This window comes from Stenella coeruleoalba (genome assembly GCF_951394435.1).
Source record: "Stenella coeruleoalba genome assembly, chromosome: 21".
Classification (NCBI taxonomy): domain Eukaryota; kingdom Metazoa; phylum Chordata; class Mammalia; order Artiodactyla; family Delphinidae; genus Stenella; species Stenella coeruleoalba.
The window spans coordinates 22,638,612-22,664,058 of NC_137167.1; the positions used below are offsets into that span (position 1 = coordinate 22,638,612).

The following is a 25,447-nucleotide window of genomic DNA, read 5'->3' on the forward strand; positions in this document are numbered from 1 at the left end:
ATGCTGGAAAAATTCCCTTGGACAAAAAATGGCAAGGAATCAGCATACCTTTTCTAAAAACTCACTCTCTAGTCTTTAACTATACCAATTAAAATTGGTCTCAGAATTAGATTGGCATAAACATTGATTTTATTGGGTCTCTAATGCAATGCCAACCCGTCGCACTTTTTTACTTTTGTTGCTCAAAAAACGCTAGCCTGTATTTGAGCCAGTACCCCTGGGCTTTTCTGCAGATGAGTTTTGATACAAGGAATAGGATATCAAGACCACACATTCAAGGCATCCTGGCTTGAAGATTCCTGACTGAATGCTGCCGACTTCTCAACTAAGCACCCCTGGGGCCTGAGACACAGAGCTCTGACACAGCAAGACACAACTCTTTTTGATCATTCCACTGAGCTCATTTTGGTGACTCAATATGGAGAGAAGATGTTTAATTCAAAGATGGTGAGCATCTTTGCATGTGTCTGTTGGCCATCTGTAGGCTTACTTTTTTAGTAAAAATACCCCCTTCAAAGGCTGCTCCTATACAAACAAAGCAGTTGTTAGATAGCTTATCAGAGTTGCTGATAGTATAGGCTTCTGCCTAGAATTACTGGCATTTTCTCCCCAACTCTTCAGCTAAGAAAGATAGTTACTGGCAGACAGAAATGAGTTAGAATTAGCAAGCTGATCTTTGACCTACTCCCTAGGAAAAACACTGTGCCTACTTGTTCAAAGTATTTATAATGAGGCCCCTAACATATAATCTTCTCTCCCTCTCCCTCATTCTCTTTCTCTCCTTCTCTCTTCTAATGAAAGAATCTCAAAATGTTTATGAACTCTGAGCTAGGGCTATCTAGTCTTCCCACCCACCCAACATCCCTCAACACACACAGCTATGCCTTTGGTCAGCTGTCAGATGATATGACAACATGCTTAGCAGACATCTGCCCCGGGATTAATGGGCTTAGTATTTCTTTCACTATTAAAGATGAATTGCTAGACAGCTGTATTGAAAACCACAGCATACTTCTCAACACTGATGATGCATAGATGAAATGACCTATTTTCTAAATGGGGTCGTGAATAATATTCCTACCTCAGGAGCTATTTTTCCCGGCAAGAAAAGATTTAAAGAAACAACGAAGACCACAGTGTACACTTCAAATCCAAATGTAGCTAAGCCTCCTTTTTGACTGTGTGTGAGTGCTGATAATGACATATTATTTGAGGATCGCTCTGGAATTCAGAATTTACCAAAAGAAAAAGTATAATAGAACGAATGCCTTGCTTTGCCAACACAAATCAGTAAAACAGTACGAAAAGCATATTGTTCAAATTCAGACTCAGGTTTCTAAGGAAGTGGCCCTGAACTGGTGACAACTTCAGTTAGCTTGCAAATGGATACAATTTTAAAAGCCACATAATGTTTGAGGAGTAAAGGAGATAAAAATATAAAAGCAGAATTGAACACATAGTTGGCACTAAATAAAGGCTAGTTCCCTGACCTTCTTTTCCTTTTGAAGTTACCATTTTCACTGATTTAATTAGCATCAAACATTTGGATTTACTTGTAAATGCTCCTCTTGGCTGCAATACCAAGTTTTAGAGTCTAGATGTTTGAAGAGGACAGTCAGAATAGAGCATAAAAAAAATGTTTTTAATTAATAAGATTTTTAAAGCATATATTGTATCCTATAAAACAGGAGGTACTGTAATTTTTCATATAAGCTAATTGTTCTTAAGAAGGAAGTGACATAAAAACAGAGTTAGAAGCTAGAAATAGAAAAAGAACACAGCAGGAAATGTGGATAAAGTGCTACCAGCCATGAGCTATTTTGACGGTTCCAACACAGAGATCTAGTCTATCTGCAGAAACCATAGTGCAACTGGTGGTGATGGATATATTATACAACCAGACTAGAAGCCTAGAGCGCCATTATAGGACCCTGAATTCTCCTCATCTGATCTGTGACATTGAAAGTTACTGAAATGGCCAAAAGGTCAATATCCTCATTGGTAAAATGAAGAAAATCAATTGAATCATCAAGTTCCTTCCATTTCTAAACTGTCCATGAAATCTTTAGGGGAAATGTTTTCCTGAAATAACAGCAGACTGAGTGGCAACTGGATACGGATCTCAAAGAAATGGAAATTCAAAGACATTGGTTCTGAGGCGAGAAATTCTGCCCTTGGGGAGGGAACAGGAATTAGTGACTTGAGGCCAGACAATGAGCTCAGTCTCCTTTCTGGGCAGATTCATACAGCACAAAACAAAGGGCAGGAGGAGACAGTTTTCTTTAAAAGATAAAGACAAAATAAACATGGAAGTATTAAGCATATAAATAATTATTCAATCCCAGGAATCAAAAATAAAATGTTATTATTTTTTATCTAGCAAATTGGCAACCATGCAAAAGTTCATTTCCTTATCATGTTTGTGGGAATAAATTTACATTTTACCAATTTAGATAAAATTTTTCAATGACAATTTGACAATTCATAACAAAAACTTGTAAGTACTATATATTCATTGCTAATAACGCCATTTCACTGTATTTATTCTACATATATATATTTAATAATAAATAATAATAATATAAATACATATATTTCTAATATATCTTTATTATTTCTATAGATTTATTCTATATATATTTAGTCGTCACAAATAATTATGAATGAGTTCAAATTTTTAGCTACAAATATGACTGTCATGTTATATCTGACATCAAATAATTATAAAAAACCTAAATATCTAACAATAGGGGAATTGTTAAATTGTGGCACTTTTTACTATAGGATACCATGTAATCATTTTAAAAAGCCTCATGGAACAATATTTAATGATGTATAAACATGTTCACAATTCATTGTTAAGTGAAAAAATGCTACAAAACAATGTGATCCCATTTTTGTAAGAATGTATATTTTTACATATGCCTAGAAAATAGAGGGGTGTGTGTGTACCTAAACAAATGTATTAGGTTTGCCCTATGAAATAACAATTTTATAAGACAAAAACAGTCAAATACCAGTCATTTCATAGGGTTCAACCTAACACATGACTGTATAGACACTGAAATAAGACTAGAAAAATATTCACAAAAATGTTGACTATGGGCATATCTTCAGTGATTACAGATACTTTTATTTTTTAAACTTCTTATAATTAAGATGTATTTCTTTTGATATAAGGAAAAAGTTGTAATGAAGTCAAAGACTTAATTTACACACAAGTTAAAAAAGCCTAAAATATGTAATTTCTTAACTACTGTGGCTTTCAAATCGCCACCTTCTGGTTAATAGAAATATATATATATATACATACACATAATCTGTGTATATATATTTATAAAATAATATATATTTTTGTAATATGTAAATACATATGTAAAATTAATCAAATGCCTAACCCTGTTTGAATGCAATCTGTTCCAAAGATTTAGGCACTCATATTAGGAAAGAATCACTCAGCAGGATGAAAATGCTTAGCCCTTCTGAACAGCCTCCCCTCCTATGCTTCCTTCCCAAGATAGCTCCCAGATGAATGCGAAGAAGGAGGGTTCAATGTCCTCATGTTAGTGGGAAAGACCTGGGGTCTTGGACAGGATGTCCTCTACCTCTTCTGGTCTCCAGGGCTGTGTCCCTTGTCCCCTGGGGGTCTCCTGGCCTTCAGGGCTGAAATCTGAGGATGGTGTAACTGGCGACCTGATCACCCTTGGTTTGCTCAGGATGGTCACTTCTTGGCTGAGTCAGCCTCATGTTAGCTTCTGCAGGCTGCAGACTCCTGAACATCTGTCGTGCCCTTCCTCCAGCCTCTGCTGTGGGGTCACCTCACCTTACCATCATGTGCACTACTGTAGATTCCTCACTTCTCAATTCTGCATCCCCATCGGACAAAGAACGACGGTAGCTTGGCAAAACTAAACCCCAGGGCCCCCTGTCTGCCTGGTCACACTGCTTTGCCCAGCTTACTTTGATGTTCCTGAGGTCCAGACTCTCTTGAAGTTAATTCACCTGAAATCATAGGCCTCTGGGGGGAAAATCAAGAGACACCTGACTCTCTCCATTCTTCCTCTCCTTCTCCATCTTTCCTCCATTTCCCAGGACAGAATATGGCCCAGCTTTGCTTTTACTTCCACTATACCCAGCCCCTCCCCCCACCTACTCCAGCTAAATATGCTGGGCTCTCTCTCTGCACTATTAAAAAACTCTCTGAACAGAGGCATCTATGCTCAGTTATTAATCTGATAATGGGAAGTAGGAAGCCTTTCTCAAGAGATAGCTTGCAAAAACAATAGTTTCTATCCTTCTGTTTTTCAATCATATAATATTAATAATGAATATTACCTTGGTCTTTCTCTTGGCATTTCTCCTACAAAAATTATGTAAATGAATACTGAGGGCAGAAGTGGCAAAGGTTTTTGACTCAAGAAAGGAAAAAAATAAATATTTTTAAACTGTATCTCCATTATAAAGTTACTTAAGAAAAAGAGTCGGCCTAAGTACGTACCTAGATAAAACAGACACCAGGAAAAGGTGAACTGAGAGTTGGAGGACACTAAAAGCTAATGAAGGTAATTAGAAAAAAGTACAAAATATAGAGAAAATTTGAGAGATAAGAACTAAAATGTCCTGTGTACTTGTAATATGATATTTCTCTACATACTCAAGTTTCTTCAGAGAGAAATAATTATGCTACACACACACACAACCTTCTGGCTATGGGCATAAAACTTTCTGGAGACCAAGATAAATAGTCAAGACACGAATGTCTGTAGTTTATTTCTCTACCGCCTTGTTCCAGAAAGGGTTCCAAGCAGCTGACAGGGATAACTCTCACCCTACAGGAAAAATGAATGGTATATGATTAAGGAGCTTCAAAAAAGAAAAGACTGTTTCTTCATTTTAGAAGCATTTAAAGGTGTAAACTCTCTAGTTCTCACAGAAAAAGAATTAAGAAAGGAAAGAACTGTTGAAAATGATATAGCTTTGTAAAGAAGATAAACCGAGGTATGGAAGAAAGTGATGATTTAATCAAGGAAAGCGTGGTGTAAGAGTGTATGGGACAGACATAGAGATCAGACTTGTGGTTGCCAAGGGATGGGGGGAGGGAGAGGGATAGACTGGAAATTTGGGGATGGTACATGCAAACTATTACATTTAGAATGGATAAACAACAAGGTCCTACTGTACAGCACGGGGAACTATATCCAATCACCTGGGATAAACCATAATGGAAAACAATATTAAAAAAAGAATATATGTGTGTGTAAAACTGAGTCACTTTCCTGTACAGCAGAGGTTGGCACACATTGTAAATCAACCCTACTTCAATAAAAAATAAAATAAAATAAAACAATTCAAAAAAAAAGAGTGTGTAGGAAGTGAGCTGGGTGGCACAAAGCTTTAAGAAGACGACCCTGGAGGCTTTAGAGGGAGCAAGATGGAGGCCAAGAAGCCAGCAGCCATGCTGGCCCAGGTGGGGGAAAAGATAGTCTACATTTTTTTTTCTTTTTTTTTTTTTTTTGGCTGTGTTGGGTCTTCGTTGCTGCGCGCGGGCTTTCTCTAGTTGTAGCGAGCGGGGGCTACTCTTCATTGCGGTGCACAGGCTTCTCATTGAGGTGGCTTCTCTTGTTGTGGAGCACAGGCTCTATGCGTGCGGGCTTCAGTAGTTGTGGGCGAGTGGGCTGAGTAGTGGGCGCGTGGGCTGAGTAGTTGTGGCTCGCGGGCTCTAGAGCGCAGGCTCAGTAGTTGTGGCGCACGGGCTTAGTTGCTCCATGGCATGTGGGATCTTCCCGGACCAGGGATCAATCCCGTGTCCCCTGCATTGGCAGGAGGATTCTTAACCACTGCGCCACGAGGGAAGTCCCCAGGATAGTCTACATTAAGGCAGCAGCAGTGGAATACACGTGAGAGGGGTTACAAAAATAAAATAAGCAAGGCTTGGCCAATGATTAGATTAAGGATGGAAGGAAATGGTGGGGTCCATGACAACTATGGGGCTCCAAGCCAAGCCAACTGCAGGAATGATAAAAACAATATGAGAAATGGCCCACTTCCAGTCTTGCTCTTCAAACAGAATGATGGTAATTTATTTTCCACATACAAGTTTTCTGTGATAACAATATCAATAGATGTAAAAGTAAAGAAGGAAAATTCTAAAAATTCAAAAATTTGTTTGAATCAGTACATTTAATAGCAGTAAGAAGCACTCTAATTTAGAACATGTTTGTCATTTCTTATCTTCAAAGGATAAAGGAAATCAGAAAGATAAAACACTGACTTAACCAAAAGTTTTTGAATTTACAAGTGTCATTTCACATTGAGTTTATACACCTTGTGGATTGCTTTATTTTTGCATAGTTACCTAAGTACTTTTTGCTCCAAGTGGTAGTTGAGTTGAATTCTGATTACTAGTTGAGTTTTTTGGGTTTTCTTGAAGTTTATTCTCTTGGTAGAAATAATGTAAAGCTATATGTAGACTGTTATCTACATATAGATAACATGGTACCAGACTAGGATGTTTGGAAAATCAGTGTTTGATTAACAATTATCATCTGGAGGGGACTTTACTCATATAACTACTCAGATGTATAAAGAAAGTCGTAGCTTCCTTATGTTCTTTAACTGATCTAATCTTTTGCATGTATTTTTTTATTGAGACGTAATTCACATACCGGGTCCCTTTTAAGTGTCCAACTGAGTGGTTTTTAGTATATTCACAAAGTTAGGCAGCCATCACCACTGTCTGATTCCAGAACATTTTTGTCACTTCAAAATGAAACCTTTATTCCCATCTTGCCCCTAGGTTCTTCATGACCTTTTTTTTTTCTTAGATTCCATATATATGTGTTAGCATACGGTATTTGTTTTTCTTTTTCTGACTTACTTCACTCTGTATGACAGACTCTAGGTCCATCCACCTCACTACAAATAATTTTATTTCTTTTTATGGCTGAGTAATATTCCATTGTATAGATGTGCCACATTTTCTTTATCCATTCGTCTGTCGATGGGCATTTAGGTTGCTTCCATGTCCTGGCTATTGTAAACAGAGCTACAATGAACATTTTGGTACATGACTCTTTTTGAATTATGGTTTTCTCTAGAGAATGGACTTGAGGATATGGGGAGAGGGAAGGGTAGGCTGTGACCAAGTGAGAGAGTGGCATGGACATATATACACTACTAAATGTAAAATAGATAGCTAGTGGGAAGCAGCCACATAGCACAGGGAGATCAGCTCGGTGTTTTGTGACCACCTAGAGGGGTGGGAGGGAGACGCAAGAGGGAGGGGATATGGGGATATATGTTTATGTATAGCTGATTCATTTTTTTATAAAGCAGAAACTAACCATTGTAAAGCAATTATACTCCAATAAAGATGTTAAAAAAATAAAAATTTAATTTAATTTAATTTAAAAAAAGTGAAACCTTCACTCATTAGCAGTCACTCCCCACTCTCTCCTCCCCCGAGTCCCTGGTAACCTCTAATCTACTTTCTGTCTCTATGCATTTGCCTATTTTAGCTATTTCGTACCAGTTGGATCATACACTGTGTAACCAACCAAACTGCCCCTATGAACTCTTACCCCATTGGGTGGCAGTAAAAATTTACTTTCGCTCAAATTTAGCAATTAATATCTCAGACGTTTCCAGTTTAAGAGAACTTAATTTTGGTACAGACTCATTAAGCTTAAAGCACACTCACTAACGGATTGCTTCTCCCCTTCCTTCTTCCTTCCCATGTCGATCTGGGTATAGCAGAAACCTGAGGAGTCCTCCTAGCACTGGTGGGAGGGGAGCTGGCCTCCTCTGCTGGCCTCTGCACAGTAATGGCCTGACAACACTGGGCTCTGGATCTGTGCCCCTCGGCACGGCTGGTCCCAACTGGACTCTTGGCAGACGATGGCGTCTCTTGCCGCTGACATCTGAGCCCAACACTGCCTTCGGCCACCCAGACCACTGCCCATGGCAGCCTCCTCTTGCCAGCTCCTGGCCTCTGCCAGTTCACGATCCTCTGCATCCACAGTGACGGTGGGCCTGGGCCTTTTTTTCCCCACTGTCCTCCCTGCGCCTGTCATAGAGTCTAGCATATAGTAGGCACTCAACAATATTTTTTGAATGGGTGAATAAATCCTTCAAAATTCAGCCAAAATATTATCTCCTCTGTAAACCTTTCTTTAATGCTCCCACCCCTCCTTACCCTCCACTGCTTGTTCTGTGCTCCCATGACAAGTGAATCTTGCTGTCAATGGAGCATTTTCAGGCTGTATTATAAGCCACTGTATGTGTATCATCTCTCATACGTTATAAATCCCACCTGTCCCTCACTGCCCAGGGGAGAAGCTTCCCAAGGCCTCCCTCATATCCTTGCCACATAAAAGGTATGCTCAATAAACATTAAAAATAATTGAAGCCTGGTCATTTTTAATTAGCTAGATTTCTTTTTAAAAATAACATGCAAATTTTACAAAATAATCACATGAGTATAAAATAAAAAGAAGTCTCCGTTCAGCCCCAAACAGTTTCAAGTAGGCTCCTGTCTATGGGAATTTATGTTGTTCCCAGTATTTTGCTCTTCAGGTTTATTTTTAAATAACTATTTAAAGTATTGTATAATCATCTGAGCTAGTAAAGGAGAAAATTGACACCAGAGGTTCCGAAGCGAAGAATGACAAGAAGGGATTAAAGGCAGAGAGAATCACATTTGCAGAATCATTGACAAGAGGATGAAAAGGCAAGTAGGGACCTTGATGACTAGAAATTTGAATTTCATCCTGAAGCCAAGGACAAACCCTGCTTAATCAGCTTTCTATTGACATATATGTATCTCAGCTCTCCAGTGGGATTGAAGTCTCTCCAATAGGAACTCGAATTTTTCTCCACTGATGACCTGATACCACGTGCCTATGGATGGTTTCTGACATAACTTAGACGCCAGAAAAAATAAATCCAGGCACTCCTGGGTTCAAGAAAATCCGGAGATACTGGTACTGAACTGAGAAGCTCACATTGTGTACAGTGTACAGAGTTGGGGGAAAAATTAACATTAAATCTTTTACCATTCTTAGCATATCAAAGTTTCATGTTTTTCCTCCACAGTCATTTCAGGATTTTACACACACAGTGTCCCCTTAGAGGAGGGTTAGGGAAAAAAAGAGAGGCAAGCAAGGCATTCTCCCCACTAAATCAGTGGAAAGGTTTTTTCGGGGCAGTCTCCCCCGAACCAGAAGTGCTGTCGGTCAAACTAAAAGATGGAGAACACGAGTTGAGGTTTTGAGAACTGAGGCCTCCCAACAGAAGCAACAGAGTGCCATGGTTCTGAGCACTGGTTCTGAATCAAGCTGCCTGGATTCAGACCACAGTTCCACCATTTACTGCGTATCTTGGACAAGTTACATATGCCCTCTGTTTCCTTGTAAACTGCAGTCATTACAGGGCCTACCCGTTAGGGCTGTGGCGGGCACTGAATGAGTGGATACACGTGTGAAGGGCATTAGATGAGGTCCTCACTGTCATAATCCCCGCCATCACCCATCGCTCTCTGCTTTCCTTGACAGAAGACTAGATGCTCATCCCCCTTCCACTAGGCCTCCTTTTCAATAAACATCGTTTCAGGGCCTTCTGTTTTATCCCAGGTAACCATTTCTTTTATACTGCAATTGGGAAATGAAGAATCCAAATACCACAGAGATATTAGTATTAGACAGAAAGACAACTTCATTTTCTCTTTTCTTTGCATAATGCTTTTCCAAACTCTAGCCCAATCGACACCATCCTGCTCTAGGGCAACACCACCAGAATGGACTAAAGGCCCCCAAACAAAGGGTGAACATGAATGAAACTACTCCTGGCTTCCCTTTATTGGTTGGTGACACTCCAGCCTCTGACCCGAAGGTCCTAGAACGCTGTTCTAAAAATAGATATAGACCATATGGAGATCTGGCTCCTGTTCCTAAGCAAAGCCTTCTTTGAAAAAGAAAAGACTATGTCATTTTACAATCCTATCAAGTTATACAACCCTGGCTGATTTCTGGAAATACATTTGTCATTGAAGGCATGAGGCAAGCACCTTTTTAAATTATTGCAAGCAATCTGTGGAAGCATGATGCCAGCCCCGGGTCTCAAAAGCCTCATTGTGAGCATTGGTGCTCAGAGGCTGCTAATTGCTGGCCGCCTTCCATCCTCCTGCAAATACCACACCATATTTGTCTCTCAGCTGTCACTATTTGTTAGGGACCTATAAAAAGAGAAGATGCTTTCTTAGCAACCACTGTGAAAAAGTAGAATGCTACCTTCCCCTCCCCCACCCCCCACCCCCCCCACCCCCCCCCCGCCACCAAAACAAGCCTGAAATGAGGAAAGAAAGGAAAAGGAACCTTACAAAGTTACATGTGAAAGTCAAAATGACAAGCCAGTATGGAAACTTTCAAAACTGCTGGCTGCCTTTGGCTTGGGGAAATAAAGGAAAAAACTCTCAAGAAGCTTTCAGAAGCCAGCTGCCAACAGATTAAAAGGCGACTAGAAATGATCTCACTGCCATTTGCAGACGTCTGGTCACACGGATATCTGCAAGATAACCAAGAATAATCCAGTTACGTTATTCGATCTTATTTCCTTGGAGTATGCTTTGGGCTTCATCTTGCTATTTTTAGTCTTCAGTGTCAGACGCCATGGGAAGTCATCACCAAGGCAGTTCAAGGATTACATGTTCATCCAGAACAGGTAAAAGTTCTGGAAACCAAAATCACTAAAAAAGCAGCTGGAGATCAAAGCGTTCAAGAGATTCTGGAAAGGAGGAGGGGTGGGAAGACAGGGTTTTTTGTTGACAACTGCAGAACAGCCTGGATGGATGCTATATTATAGACAGAAAAACATCGTATCTGTAAAGAGAGCAGAAAATTTGACTTTGAAAAAGAAAAGAATACGGACCTAATGAAACTTAAAAGCTTTTGCACAGCAAAGGAAAACATAAACAAGATGAAAAGACAACCCTCAGAATGGGAGAAAATATTTGCAAATGAAGCAATTGACAAAGGATTCATCTCCAAAATTTACAAGCAGCTCATGCAGCTCAATATCAAAAAAACAAACAACCCAATCCAAAAATGGGCAGAAGAACTAAATAGACATTTCTCCACACAATATATACAGATTGCCAACAAACACATGAAAGGATGCTCAACATCACTAATCATTAGAGAAATGCAAATCAAAACTACAATGAGGTATCATCCCACACCAGTCAGAATGGCCATCAACAAAAAATCTACAAACAATAAATGCTGGAGAGGGTGTGGAGAAAAGGCAACCCTCTTGCACTGTTGGTGGGAATGTAAATTGATACAGCCACTATGGAGAACAGTATGGAGGTTCCTTAAAAACTAAAAATAGAACTACCGTATGACCCAGCAATCCCATTACTGGGCATATACCCTGAGAAAACCATAATTCAAAAACTTATGTACCACAATGTCCATTGCAACTCTATTTACAATCCCCAGGACATGGAAGCAACCTAAGTGTCCATCGACAGATGAATGGATAAAGAAGATGTGGCACATATATACAATGAAATATTACTCAGTCATAAAAAGAAATGAAATTGACTTATTTGTAGTGAGGTAGATGGACCTAGAGTCTGTCATACAGAATGAACTAAGTCAAAAAGAGAAAAACAAATACCGTATGCTAACACATAATATGGAATCTATAAAAAAAAAAAGTTTCTGAAGAACCTAGGGGCAGGACAGGAATAAAGACCAGGGCGTAGAGAATGGACTTGAGGACACAGGGAGGGGGAAGGGTAAGCTGGGACCAAGTGAGAGAGTGGCATGGACATATATACACTACCAAATGTAAAATAGATAGCTAGTGGGAAGGAGCCGCATAGCACAGGGAGATCAGCTCGGTACTTTGTGTCCACCTAGAGGGGTGGGATAGGGAGGGTGGAAGGGAGATGCAAGAGGGAGGAGATATGGGGGCATATATGTATATGTATAGCTGATTCACTTTGTTATAAAGCAGAAACTAACACACACTGTAAAGCAATTATACTCCAATAAAGATGTTTTAAAAAAGAACACTGTAGAGGACCTGTGGGAGCACTCCTGGCTACTGAAGTTTTCAGGAAGTTTACAATGTTTCCGGAGTTAAATCGGTTCACTCTTGCCAGCCTGAGAACAGCCAGTTTGGAAAACAGGACTTGTAGGCATGGAAACAGCAGGCATCTTGGTAACAAAACTCATTACAGGGTTTAATGGAGAAAAACTGTAGAGAATCCTCAAGAGGGAAGGACAGTTTGGTGCAATTCTGCAAGGCCAGATAGTATGAAATCTAAAATGAGGGTGACTAAAATATGCTAAGCTTCAGTAATTGAGTGGAAAGAATTAAACCTTTGTGAGCCATGATCCTTTAAGTGCTGCCTGTCTGCAAGTATCAGGGTTACTAATAATCAAAGCAATTAAAGTAAAAGACACCCAGAAGAAATTATTTTAATCCTATCTTCTCACTATGTCCTCGAAGATATATGACAATTAAGAGATTATTCAAAACTGAACCCTCATGAATACTGTTTCAAAACTGGAAAATGCAAAAATATGGTAAACAGACAACCTTTATATCAAGTGCCAACTTTCATGCTGTCTCATTTTGATCTTCACAATAGCCCTTTGATAAGGATATTATCTCCACTGCATTACAGATGAGGAAACTGAGGCCCAGAGGAATTGCGGTCGGTAAGCAGCAGAGCCAGGCTTCCGATCTAAGTCAGGACCACTTCTCCTCTTCATCCAGCCTCCATCCTGCACGTGCTATGATTTAGGTAAGGCTGCATTGACACATGTGGGTATAACAGGTGCCTCCTATGGTGCTGGTCCCCCACCACCACCAAAAAAATGCCGTTGCACGAGCAGGCAGACATCACAGTGAGTATTTTTACTGTAAAAATGGGAAACTTTGTTGTATATTGTTTGTATTTTTTAGAAGCTCTTTTCTTTGGTCACAAAATCTTTCCTTCTATTTTCTCTTCCTCTACCTCCTCCTCTTTTCTCCTTTTTCTCTCCACTTTTACACACTCATCTTACATTGGCGCCCCCTGTGCTCTTCTACACCTTCACCATATACAGGGGAGCTCGCGTCAACTCACAACTTCCCAGGGTACTCGCTATGGCCGGTAGGGATCACCCTACCCACATCCTCCAACTCACCCAGCCCGGCTCCAGCTTCTTTGTTTGCTGATAACTTAATAGTAAAGGCAGCAATGGGCAGCATCAAGGCCTACAGAGAAAACTGGAGAATCAGTCACAGCTACTGCCAACTTCTCATGACCTCTGATCTCCTAGGAGGCCCTCTTAACATGGCCAGAGAGTGATGGTGGAAAATGGAAAACTGAGTGGAAAGCATACTCAAGGTTAATAGATGTGGTCTGGCACAATTTGGCTGCCCAGCCTTTGAAATCTAAAGGTGGAGCTCTGGTCTGAGGACAGCAACGTGACCATATATGATTAGAACTATTGTGGAAATCACCATATTCCAACCTAGTCCCTCTCCTCCACATACAATTTTTTAATCACTTTTTTTTTCTTCTCCATTCTTCCCCAATTGTAATTTTGAGATTTGAGAAATAAATTTTTTCCTGCCAGGATACTAACAGCTGTGCCTTTTGTTAACTTCAGCTATAATGGGTTAAATTGTCCACTAGTGACTAGAATATGAATTTTCTTTCCTAAGTGTCCAATTTAATACAACATAAGAGAAGAAAAGAAGGAGGAGATCTAAAAACTACTACAGTTACTAAAACACAATAATTCTTCAGGATTACCTGTAATATACATAATTGTTTATATCTGCAACCATTTATTTACATGAATTTACACTTTAAGAAAATTTGATATATACTGAAAATACCAAATGTTGTCAAGGATGTGGAGTAACTGGAATTCCCATACACTGCTGGTAGGCAAAATGGTACAACCACATAGAAAAACTATTTGTCAGTCTCTTAAAAAGTTAAATACACACCTTCCGTAGGATCCAGTCAGTCCACTCCTAGGAATTCACCCAAAAGGAATGAAACCATAAGTCCACACAAAGAGTTATACATAAATGTTCAAAGCAGCATTATTCATAATAACCCAAAATTGGAAACAGCTCAATTCTTCATCAACAGGTAAAGATAAACAAACTGTGGAATATCCATCCTATAGAATCTACTTAGGAAAAAAAAAAAAGCCAGGAGAGGAGGCGGGTTGGACAACTGACACAACAACATAGGTGAATCTTAAAATCATTATGCTGAATGAAAGAAGCCAGACACTAAAGAGTCCATACTGCATGATACCATTTATATTCTAGAAAATGTGAACTAAGTCCATAGTGACAAAACAGCAGGTGAGTGGTTGCCCAAGGCCAGGGAAGGATGCTGCTAAACATCTTACATAGCATGAAAGCCTCCCCCCGTAATAAAAATTATTGGGCCCAAATATCAATAGTGCTGAGGTTGAGAAACCTGAGCTTGTCTGACCAACCGAAAAGAGAGATGACCCAAATTACTAAAATCAGGAGTGACAGATGAGAGAGACATCACTACCAATCCTACAGAAAGCAAAAGGATTATAAGGGCATGCTATGAATAACTTTACGCTGACAAATTAGGCAATTTAAATGAAATAGGAAGATTCATAGAAATGTGCACATTAATGAAATTGACTCAGTGAAAATGATAAACATGAATAGACCCATAACAAATAGAGAATTTGAATTAGTAATTGAAAACCTTTCTTCAAAGAAAGACTAGGCCCAGAGGTCTTCATAGGTGTATGCCATAAAATATTTAAAGGACAAATAACACCACTCCTTCAAAGCTCTTCCACAAAACATAAGAGGGAATACTTCCCAACTAATCTCATGAGGCTGGTATTCCTCTACTACTAAAACCAGACAAAGACATCACAAGAAAAGAAAACTACAGACCAATATTCTTCAGGAGTCTAGATGCAAAAATTCTCAACAAAACGTTAGCAAAACGAATCCAACAACATATAGAAAGGATGATATACCATGACCAAGTAGAATTTCCCCTAGGAATACAAGTTGACTTAATATCTAAAAATCAATGTAAAATCATTTTAATATAATAATATGAATAAAGGATGAAAAACACATGATCATGTATTGTATGATACATTGTATGCAATCATTGTATGATTGCATTTGTGTAAAATGTCCAGAAAAAGTAAATCTATAGAGACAGAAAAAAAAAAAAAAAGAGGGAGACAGGGATACTGACAGGCTAACACTATTTTATCCTTGAGAAATGTACTTTTCCTTCCTCAAGCTATCTGGCAACTTCTGACTTAGCTCCTCTCTGGCCCCAGGATGGTTATATTTTTTCAGAAGCTCATCTCTGGTCCCAAGGAGCAGGCACTGGCAAACACCCTCTGGCATGCAGAGAGATGTGTGGTTCCCTCAGAACCAGAAGGGGTTTGCTTCAGGAATACAGGAAAGAAACATTGAAGAAAATGTTGCTAAGGCCCCCAAACCTGGATTTTATCACTCAGAGGAACAGGTCCACGCCTAAGGAGACAATTAGTAAATGCTCCAGGAAGAAATGTCACTTCACCATGAAGGTATTGCTCTGGAATCAAGAGAGTGACAGAACCCTGTCTACAATGGCAGTGCTTTGGAGAAAAATTCCTCTGTCATCACACCACTTGATAAACAAGTCACACAAGGCCTCTTGGCAACTGCAGAATTTTTCAACACATAAAGAGAAATAAATGGAATCTAGTCAGAGAGGACTACTGAGAGCAGAAACACTGTTACCTGCAAGTAAGTGGCACTATACCCAGAATGTTGTGAGCACTCAGTCATCACCGTATGGATCCAACTCAAATCCCTTCCTTACCCTCACGTCATGTAGAGCATGGCAAGATCTTGAGTCCTGGACATCACTGGCTGAGGAGATAGATGTCAGCTCCCATCAACATATCTATCTGCATTTCAGCTGTTAAAGTTCCTGGGTGCTGCCTCTCCCTGTGTATCATTTTACAACCATGAGCTTACTAAGGGGCAGAGGACCTAGAAGAAAACTGAATAGTGTCCTGATCTTTTCTGTTGAAAAGCCGAAGATTTCAAAATATGCCTGATGAACTAGCATAACCTTATGTGAGTCCCAAGAACAGCAAAGGACTGTAGAGACATTTGTCATAACGACGGGAGAAGGGTGCCTGGAGGATGGATCCAGACACAACAGCAGGGCCTAGGTAGAAAAATTGTGGATCCTGGGCCAAGTGTGCAGCTGATGTACCAGCCATGCTGTCACAGTGTATGTGCTAACAGGCAAATGGCTACCCATGGTAATGGAAAGAGATGTGTCACCAAGAGCTGTAAGGCTTGGGACTCGAGGAGTTTGTGGTGGGATATTCTTGGCTGAACATAAGCTTGAGGTACCACCAGAAGTAAAAAGTCCATTCAGTCCCCTTGGGAAGCAGAGATGCTGGTGACCAGGGAGACCTGAGGGTGCGGGGGCCAGCCTTACAGGGCCAGAAGTGCTAGCATCCAGCTCAGAGGCTCCATCTTCCCAGGAACCCCATGGGTGTACCCGTGATACAGATACCATCACTTAAGTGCCAGTACGACTCGGAGCAAAACAGAAGCAAGTGTTTGCTCACCACCTGTATCTGGGCTGCCTTCATACTGAAAGGAAGAGAACAAGAAAGAGCAAATTGGGCAGATTGATCCTATTGTGTTGAGGGTTAGTATCTGAGGAAAAGAGACCCAGATCCTCTGCAAAAACAATAACGTTAGAAAACTTGGAGCATGTCTGCCCCACGTTCTCCCAGCGACAGAGGTGGCATCACCATCCACTGATTCCTGCAGCCCACTAATGCCAGGAGGAAAGGAAAGGCCCCAAGGAGACCCCAACCAGGGGTGAGAGGCACAGTCAACTCTGTGCTGTTGCATCAGTACTGACTTCCCATGGAATCTCATCTACGTGGAAATTCACATACATCAATTAATTTTCAACACTGCACTCCTGAAGTTTATGACTTTATTCTTGACTTATGCACAAGTACAGTCTGTGCTTATTTGGCCAAGTAACCAAAGGAAAAAAAAAAAAGGAATGTACGTACTTTCCAGTTTGGAAAGGAATGTGTACTTTGTGCACGTTAGTCTTATCGTGTTTGCTCACTTTCAGGCTTTTGCTCAGGAACCATAAAATGCGTTTAAATAAAGTAAAAAGGAAATTGAATTCCATCAATCAATACACTAAAACACAGCCAAAATTAGATGTCATAAGGTTATACCATTTCATCACTTATAATTAGTATTGTCTGTGCAGGCCTCTTCTGAGAAAATATTTATGTTATGTTTCACTTCCTACAAAGAAATTCATCTTCTGGCTTCCCCATAAATTGAAAAATTACATAGTGAGTTAGGAAAAAAGAGAAAATTATTGTAGTCCCATTGGCTAATTTTAAAGTGAAATTTATCATAGAAAAATATTCTTCCATCTAAATAGTCAGAAAATTAATTGATTTTGAAGCATTCTATTTTTCTTGACGAAAAAGTCTGACTTTAGAGGAACTATAGTTTTAGGTCATGTAATCACTATTTTGCTGAAATCAAAATTCATATTAAACTAATATTTAAATCAGGAGTAATTAAAATGTCTGATGTGTACTTTTTCCTTTTTCACTAGAAATGCTCATTTCTCAGATCACAAGAGAGAAAGTTTTTCTTATGCTTCCTTCTTACATGTGTTAAATAGGGTCTTTTGATTCACTCAAGGAATTATAATATTTAGCAATGAGAGACACAGGAATTGTGTGGGAAGCCAGGAAGCTGGAATACAGATGAAGAACTGAAAGATTCTAGGGACTAGACTAGGTGTGGTAGGCAGAACTCTATGATGGCCGCAAAGATTCCCACTCCCTGGTGCACACACCCTGTAAAACCCCCTCCTCTTGAATGTGGAGAGAACTGTGAGTATGGTAAGATAGTCCCTCCTTGATTACATTGCTACATAAGACACCTAAGCAAAAGACTGGAGTGAGATCCCCATGTTGACCTTGAAGAAGCAAACTACCATGTGTGGAGAGGGCCATTCAGCAGGGAATGACAGGCAGCCTCTGGGAGCAGAGAGCCTCAGTCCTACAACCACAGGAACTGAATTCTGCCATCAATGGGCTTGGAAGAAGACCCTGAGCCTCATCTGACCACAGCCCTGACTGACACCTTGATTTCAGCCTGTGAGAGCCTGAGCACAGGACCCAGCTAAGTTGTGCCTGAACTCCTGATCCACAGAAATTGTGGTATAATAAATTTATATGTCTTAAGCTTCTGAGTTTGTGGTCACCTGTTATTCAGCAATAGAAAATTAATGAACTGGGTTACCTTCTTGCCCCTCAGGGATATACATGTGACAGTGCTACCAATCTGTGTGTGATAAACAGCCCACATCCTTGCTTCTCTGCCTATGTGTCTTCTCTATTTATGCTCCCACTCATAAGTGAATGTCTTTCTCTGTCTCGTAGAAGCTGGGCAGACAAAACAATAGATGTCCTCAAAATGCCTTACCTTACTGAAGCACCTTTGTAATGTCAACTAATCCTCACAACAACCCTTTGAGGTGAGTACCATTTTATTTTTTTTAATTTTTGGCCAGGCCGAGCGTCTTTCAGAATCTTAGTTCCCTGACCAGGGATAGAACCCGGGCCCTCAGCAGTGAAAGCAAGGAGTCTTAACCACTGGACGGCCAGGGAAGTCCGAGTACCATTATTATTCTCATTTTTGTAAGAAATCGAGGCATTAGGTGACTTAAGTGGGGAACCAGCCTCAAACCCAAGACGTCCTGCATTATGTCTTTTGCTCCTCTTCTGCGCTGCTACTAACTTAAAATAACAGGAGAGTCTCATGGAGGCCACACAGATAGTGAAAACTCTACCCAGGAGAGTACTGATAACATATATTGCATTCTTTCCTCTTGAGACAAACCAAGGACAAGCCACTATGGAGCCATCATTCAGCTTCTCTAATTTTGCTGCTCTTGCTTCCCCAATAGTGCCTGAGTCAGGAAGACCTAGGTATAAACATTTGTTGGCTCTACGACCATGGGCGAATTAGTTACCTCTGTGAGAGCTTTGGCTTTCTCAGCTGCAAAATGAAGCTATAGCAAGACTTACTCTGTAGTGTTCCCATGTAGAAGGTCAGGAAATGGTAGTTGTTGCTGTTGGTGGTGGTATTCATCAAGGGCAACTGCCACGTCTGATTCCTCTATGGCTTAACAACAATTAAGCAACCTCTAAGTACGGCTCACGTGAGTAAGTTCTGTGGATGTCCGTACTAGCTGGTGTTCCCATGAAAGAAAGAATTGGCTCTTTTTTATTTGGGAAATAATTTCTCAAGAATATAAGAGCAGTCAGAAGTCCCTGTAGACGTATACTAGGAATAGATTTGTTCAAGGCACAGGGCAATCCTACTTTTGGAACTCTCTGAGTGGGCCAGATCATCACCATCAGAAAATTTCCAAAGGTCCAACATCATATGTAAACTATCAACCTGTAGAATTAAGGTTAAGATAAGGGCTTCCCTGGTGGCGCAGTGGTTGAGAGTCCGCCTGCCGATGCAGGGGACACGGGTTCATGCCCCGGTCCAGGAAGATCCCACATGCCAAAGAGTGGCTGGGCCCGTGAGCCGTGGCCGCTGAGCCTGTGTGTCCGGAGTCTGTGCTCCGCAACGGGAGAGGCCACAACAGTGAGAGACCCGCGTACCGCAAAAAAAAAAAAAAAGGTTAAGATAAGAGCAGGGGCTTCAGAGCGGCATCTACCTGGATTCAAATCTTGCCTCTGCCACTTACTCTCTGGGCTTGCCTCAGTAAGTAGTTAACTTCTCTGTGTCTTGGATTCCTCATAAATAAAAGGAGGATATTAAATGTTTTCTTCATGGTGTTACGGAGAGTATTAAATGAGTTAGTATATATCTGTAGGGTTTAGAACAGTGCCTGGATGTGGTAAACTATCAGTAAACTTTAATGTTTGTAAATTCAACCAAAATTGATTGAGTTTCTACTACATACCAGGCACTGTGCCGAGCACTGTGAATACAAATGACAAGAAAGGAAGAAGAAAAAATTTAATATTTATTGAGTTCTTATGAATAAATCACTCTGATAGGTGTTTCACATACATTATCCTAATTAGTTTTTAATTAGTAACCTTATTAGGTAGATATTATTTGCCCTGTTTTTTAAGTGAGGAACACAGGTAAGGAGAGATTAACCATGTTTCTTAAGGTCACAGAGTTTGTAAGTGGTAAAACAGGGATTCGAAGCCTAGACTAGGTTCAGTCCTGCTTTTGCTACAGATAAGACATTAATCCCTGTCCTTGAAGAATATATATATACAAAGTAGAGATATTTACCTAGAGGAATGAGGAATTCCTTGGGGTGTCAGAGAAATGACGTTTGAAAGATGAATAAGGTTTCTCCAGAAGAAGAGGGCATTTGGGGGGTGGAAGGGGAAAGGAGTAAAATATCCATAGATTGAGAGGCACAAAAACACGTCTGAAGTATTGGAGGACCAGCAAAGAAAATGACCAAGGATGCTGTCTCTGTGAATGGGAACTTGGGTGACAGTCCAACAGTCATCCCACACAGCGTGTTGCTACTTGCAGTGATCCAGGAATTCATCCCTGCTTACAACATCAGCAGTTTCTAACTGTAAGTGCTAAACTGCTCTGCGTCACTGCCTCTTCCCAGCAGCCCAAACATAGGCCTACTCACACCTAAGCTGCGCGCATCTTTAAGGTATTTCTGCTGTCCTCCTTGGCTGCTGGCCCCCACCCCAATTCATGTTACAGCATTTACTCCTCTCATTGTGTCTCGATCGTTCTGCAACAGCTTCTAGAGCTACTTTATCAGTTCCATCTGTGTGAGAACATATATTTTCCAAAGATTTTTCAGCCTTGACTCCATTCCAGGCAAAATGAACCTTCTGCATTGTTACTAGGCTATTTCCTACAGACCTCTCTTAGAGCCATCATTATGCTGTAATGACTGTCTATGTGCCTCTTTTCCCTCATGTGAATTCCTTAGAGCAAGCAACAGGTCTGTTCATCTCCAATGTCTAGTCCAGTGCCTAACACATAAACATTTGATAAATAATGAACAAATGCATAAATGAATGATAACACAAAGGCCCTTGCCAGACACTTAAGAACCTCCATCTGATGGATCCACTCATCCTATCCAATATCCCCTTCCAGTAACCTTAACAAGACAAATTTTAGGCTGGACTTCTTGTTACTCAGTCTTTCCCCTACCACTCTAACCATTATCCAAGCTCCCCACTGCCTCTTCCTTTACCTTCAATCATACAAGATGCTTTTTTCCACCTACATAGTTTTGCTAATCTTTACCAGCCTGCAAAGCCAAATCCTCTCTTCTCTGCCAACTAAGATCAAACATTTTCCTCACAATGTGCAAAACATTCAGGTATCCTTCCCTATTTCCCATCCCTGAGATTGTTTTTCAGAATTTTCTTTAACTTTTGAAACCTCTAACACTCATTCAACCCGTTTATCACCCTGAAGTTATTTTATACAAGCGTATTTGTCTTCTCAAAGCCAGGGAGTGTCATTTCTTGTCACATTTTTTTCTGTCATTACCCAATGCTAGACATATAGAAGTTTTTTAAATAAATGAATAAGCGAGAAGCTGGTAGATTCAGAATGGCTACTTAATGGCTAATCTAACACAATACTATCCAAAAATATTTCTAGTAGGAATAATAAATCATTATTTCTATTATCATTAGGTATGATATATGGACAGGGAATTTTATGAGGAACCAGGCTAATTCTCCTCTGCTACGAGAACTGAAATATAACTGACCTTTGCCACGTGTATTTTCAGGTGATGTGATGCAACATACCTAGATTCAAGACTACGCAGTTGTTCCATGGTTGGATCTTGCTGGTTGGAGGACTCGACGTCTGCTCCTTTAGCAAACAGGCTCCAGAGCCTGTAGATTTGATCCGCACTCCTGGGTCCAGCTCACAACGTACGTGTACTTCAGCCCTCACTCTGATGCCTGAAGCTCTGGCAGACAGCCACACCGTTTCCACCCAAATCTCATCTGGAATGAGCAGCCCCATCTTCTTTGCCAGAATAGGCTTTAGCCCTAAACCAAGTTAGGGCAGCTGTTTGCCAAGCTCAGAGATGACGCTTGATTCTAACGATCAATATGGAGCCGAGCCACTGAGGAGAAAATGACAGAATGGAAAATAATGATGTTCAATTTCCAGAGTGAGTGCCATAATGTATTTTTAAAGGATCTATCTAGTTGACTCCGGCCTGTAGGGCTTCAATAAAACTTATCTTCCTTTATATTCTTTTTACTTTTGTGGAAAGAATGTAAACAGAATATTTACAAAAGCTTCTTTTAACAAAATTAAGTTGAAAATCTTGGAATTAAGGAAATTTTAAACAGTTTTAACATAAATAGAAGGAAGATGGAAAGAAAACAGAAAGGAAACGAATGCTTTACAATTCTCCTTTCTCAATTATTCATTGGTTCCCTCTAAATATCTAAAACTTCAAAACATCAAAATGTAAACTGATTATCTGGCCCAGACTGGTCAAATCTCGCTCTCAGGTTGCTTTAACCCGGGATGAAAAGAAGGTCACAATCAATGGCAGAGGACCACAACCTGGCTCTGGCCCCACGATTGTGTAGTAACGCCAATTTGCCTGTTCTTCCCAGGAGTAGTAGCTCACATATACTCCACGATGCCATCTTTCACAGTCTAGTTCCTAGAACCATTTACACCAAAAATGACAGCCTCTGCTCCCGTAACACGATGAAGTCAAAATCGCCAGTGCCCAGAGAAGCTGCCATCACTCCTGCCTATGCCCACTGAAGTCACTGATCCCCATAACATTTCCAAGGAAAGTGGGCAATAAGGCTGCACCAAGTCTGCAATGTGCTTCCTCCCAGAGGCAATGATATTGCTGCTAACGTCTACTTATGTTCCTGGGCCACCAATCCCCAGCAGCTGGCCATGCCCAGTGCTGAGGGTGCTACTGGCTAAGGAAGTTGACCTCCGAAGCTACCAGTTTGGTGGCACTAGTGTAACTGGCAGTATGTGTGCTTAAATCATGTCGATATTTTCATGGAACCACTCTCTCGTTCTTATAACTTCTTGCCTTAGGGCTTTGAAACACAGTAATGTGGCTCATCTGGAATGATAACTACTGGGTACAACACCCCTGCCCTTTTAAACCAGTCTACGGACTTGCACCAACCTCTGAGTATTCATCAACCTCTTATTCTCTCTTCCCCTGGGATCAGATTCTTCAGAAGGGGTTACTCATGCAACTACTCTTCATTTAAAAATCCACTTAGTACCCGGTCAGCTCACAAGTCCTTAACATATGCCCAGATAATCTTGAATTCCAGCACCTGCCTGCTGCAAATATGTATTTTCTTTTATTGAGAGTATTTACGTCAAAGACAATAAGAAATGGTCTCATCTTTGTTTATACCAAGTGGTGGACAAACCTAGAAGTTCAAAACTTAAGTTGCTATCAGCTCAATTTTGAGTACTTGGTAGTTTTGGTTTTCTTTGTTTTCTTTTGTTGTGTCTCTAGAAGTAACCTCATGACCTTCTTTAAATAAGTGAAAATCTGTGTCCTAATTCTAAGAGAACCCCTCAAAACGTTAACGGGAGATGGTAAAATACTTAATATCAAGAAAAGAAGTTCCGAGTTCCTGACAATTCATTTAAAACTGCAGTAATCAACTGAATTTGCATTTCATAACTGGATATCACAATGTAAGGATCTTAAGACTCCCTTTGACAGCTCTGTGATAAAGAGAGCTTTTCTAACTTGAGGACCCCAGTGAAAGACCGAGAATGCCCTGGTTGCTACTGCTCTGACCTCCCCATCACAGCTGGATGACCAGGAAATATGAAAGCTCCCAGACAGACTAATTCTGTGTCATCTATTTTAAACTGCTTTGTAAAATGTAATCAGACGTGCCTGCAATTCTAGGAATGCCTGCTAAGCCTCCTACCAGCCTCTCAAGTCAATCACCATCCCATCCACCTTCAAAAAATATTTAGCTAAAAGGATATATTGCTTCCAATGAGGCCCTGTGTTATTTAAAAGTACATTGTAAAACTGGGGCTGGGGGTGTGCTACATTTAAGCCATGAAAGAGTGAGAGAGAAAACAGGGCATTTTCCTAGGACAAAGGAGCATGTCTCCACTAAATAGATGAACATGTAGCATATGAATGGCAGGCAGTCTTTCAGTAGTTTCTCTGTGAAACCCACAGATGCAACTTATTCATTTTCATGTTGGCTTCTTTTAAGTGCCATGATGCCAGGTAAATGTACAATTCATTATTTATGTTTCACTTGCAGACTAGCATAATGTTCAAAGTATTTCACTGATATTTTTAGGCAGCACACTATCTTAAGAAATACATAATCAACTAACATTTTTCAATTTTTGACACATCTCAAAATAGCTTTTAAATCATTTCATGGTTTCATTTTCAGGACGTTTGTAATCCGTGGTAGGTCAATTTGCTAGTTGGAGAATGGAACTTAAGGAAATACAAATCAAAGGATTCAGCTGTCATATTAGCAAGCTGGCTTCAACTCATGTCATGCCCTCAGACCACAGCCATGAGCCCAGCCAACCAACTAAAGTATGCAGGACCCTAGTTATAGGGAAATTAGATGAGAACGTACGTACAGAACAGCAAAAACTCATAACTGTTGGTAGAAAATTCCCCAAAGCCCCTGACTTCTTGAAAGGAATTCATTTCTGCACCTAAAGAAATGCATAATTTGTACCTACACCTTTCAATTTTCTGAGAATATAGATGGACCCAAGAATATTGCTACCTTTTACTGTCCTGAGAACAGAAAACATAAACCAGTTTCATGTGCTGATTAACTTTCAGGCAATCAGCTCCAAGAAGATAATAGCACTCCTTAACTGTAGGGATTCAGAAAACCTTCAAAGAAGACTACAAGCTCCAGCTGAGTATCACAGTGGAGAGTTTATCAAAAGCATGAAAGAACTCCAGTTGCCTCGCTGACCATCTTTTGTTAGCTGACTAATTTACAAGTGAGTTATGGATCCAGTCTCTTCGAAGATTCAAGTTAACATTTTTGTGTGGTAAGAACACCTAATATGAGATCTACCCCCTTAGCAAAATTTTAAGTGTACAGTACAGTACGGCTAGCTACAGGCACAGTGTTGTACAGCAGATCTAGAACTTATTCACCTTGCATAACTGAAATTTTATACCCACTGAACAGCAGTTCCTCATTTCCTTCTCCCCTCAGGCCCCTGTTTCTGAGTTTCTATGAGTTTGAGCATTTTAGATACCTCATCTAAGTGACATTATGCAGTATGTGTCCTTTTGTGACTGGCT

The 25,447-nt window shown here is 40.3% G+C and overlaps 1 protein-coding gene across 3 annotated transcripts in view; it reads right to left on the reverse strand.

Annotated features, from left to right (window-relative positions):
* CFAP96 (cilia and flagella associated protein 96) overlaps positions 1–25,447 on the reverse strand; it is a 155,847-nt gene that overhangs the window by 39,977 nt on the left and 90,423 nt on the right. Inside the window, exon 7 of one of the 3 annotated variants that reach the window (XR_013825499.1) lies at positions 21,927–22,252. Coding sequence is in view for 1 of the 3 variants with exons in the window: in XM_079909178.1 (XP_079765304.1) it covers positions 22,208–22,252 (45 nt within the window). In the remaining 2 variants the exon portion in view is untranslated. Of the gene's footprint in view, positions 1–21,364; positions 22,253–25,447 lie in introns of those variants that run through there. The other 2 variants (XM_079909178.1, XR_013825500.1) reach the window with 2 other exon arrangements.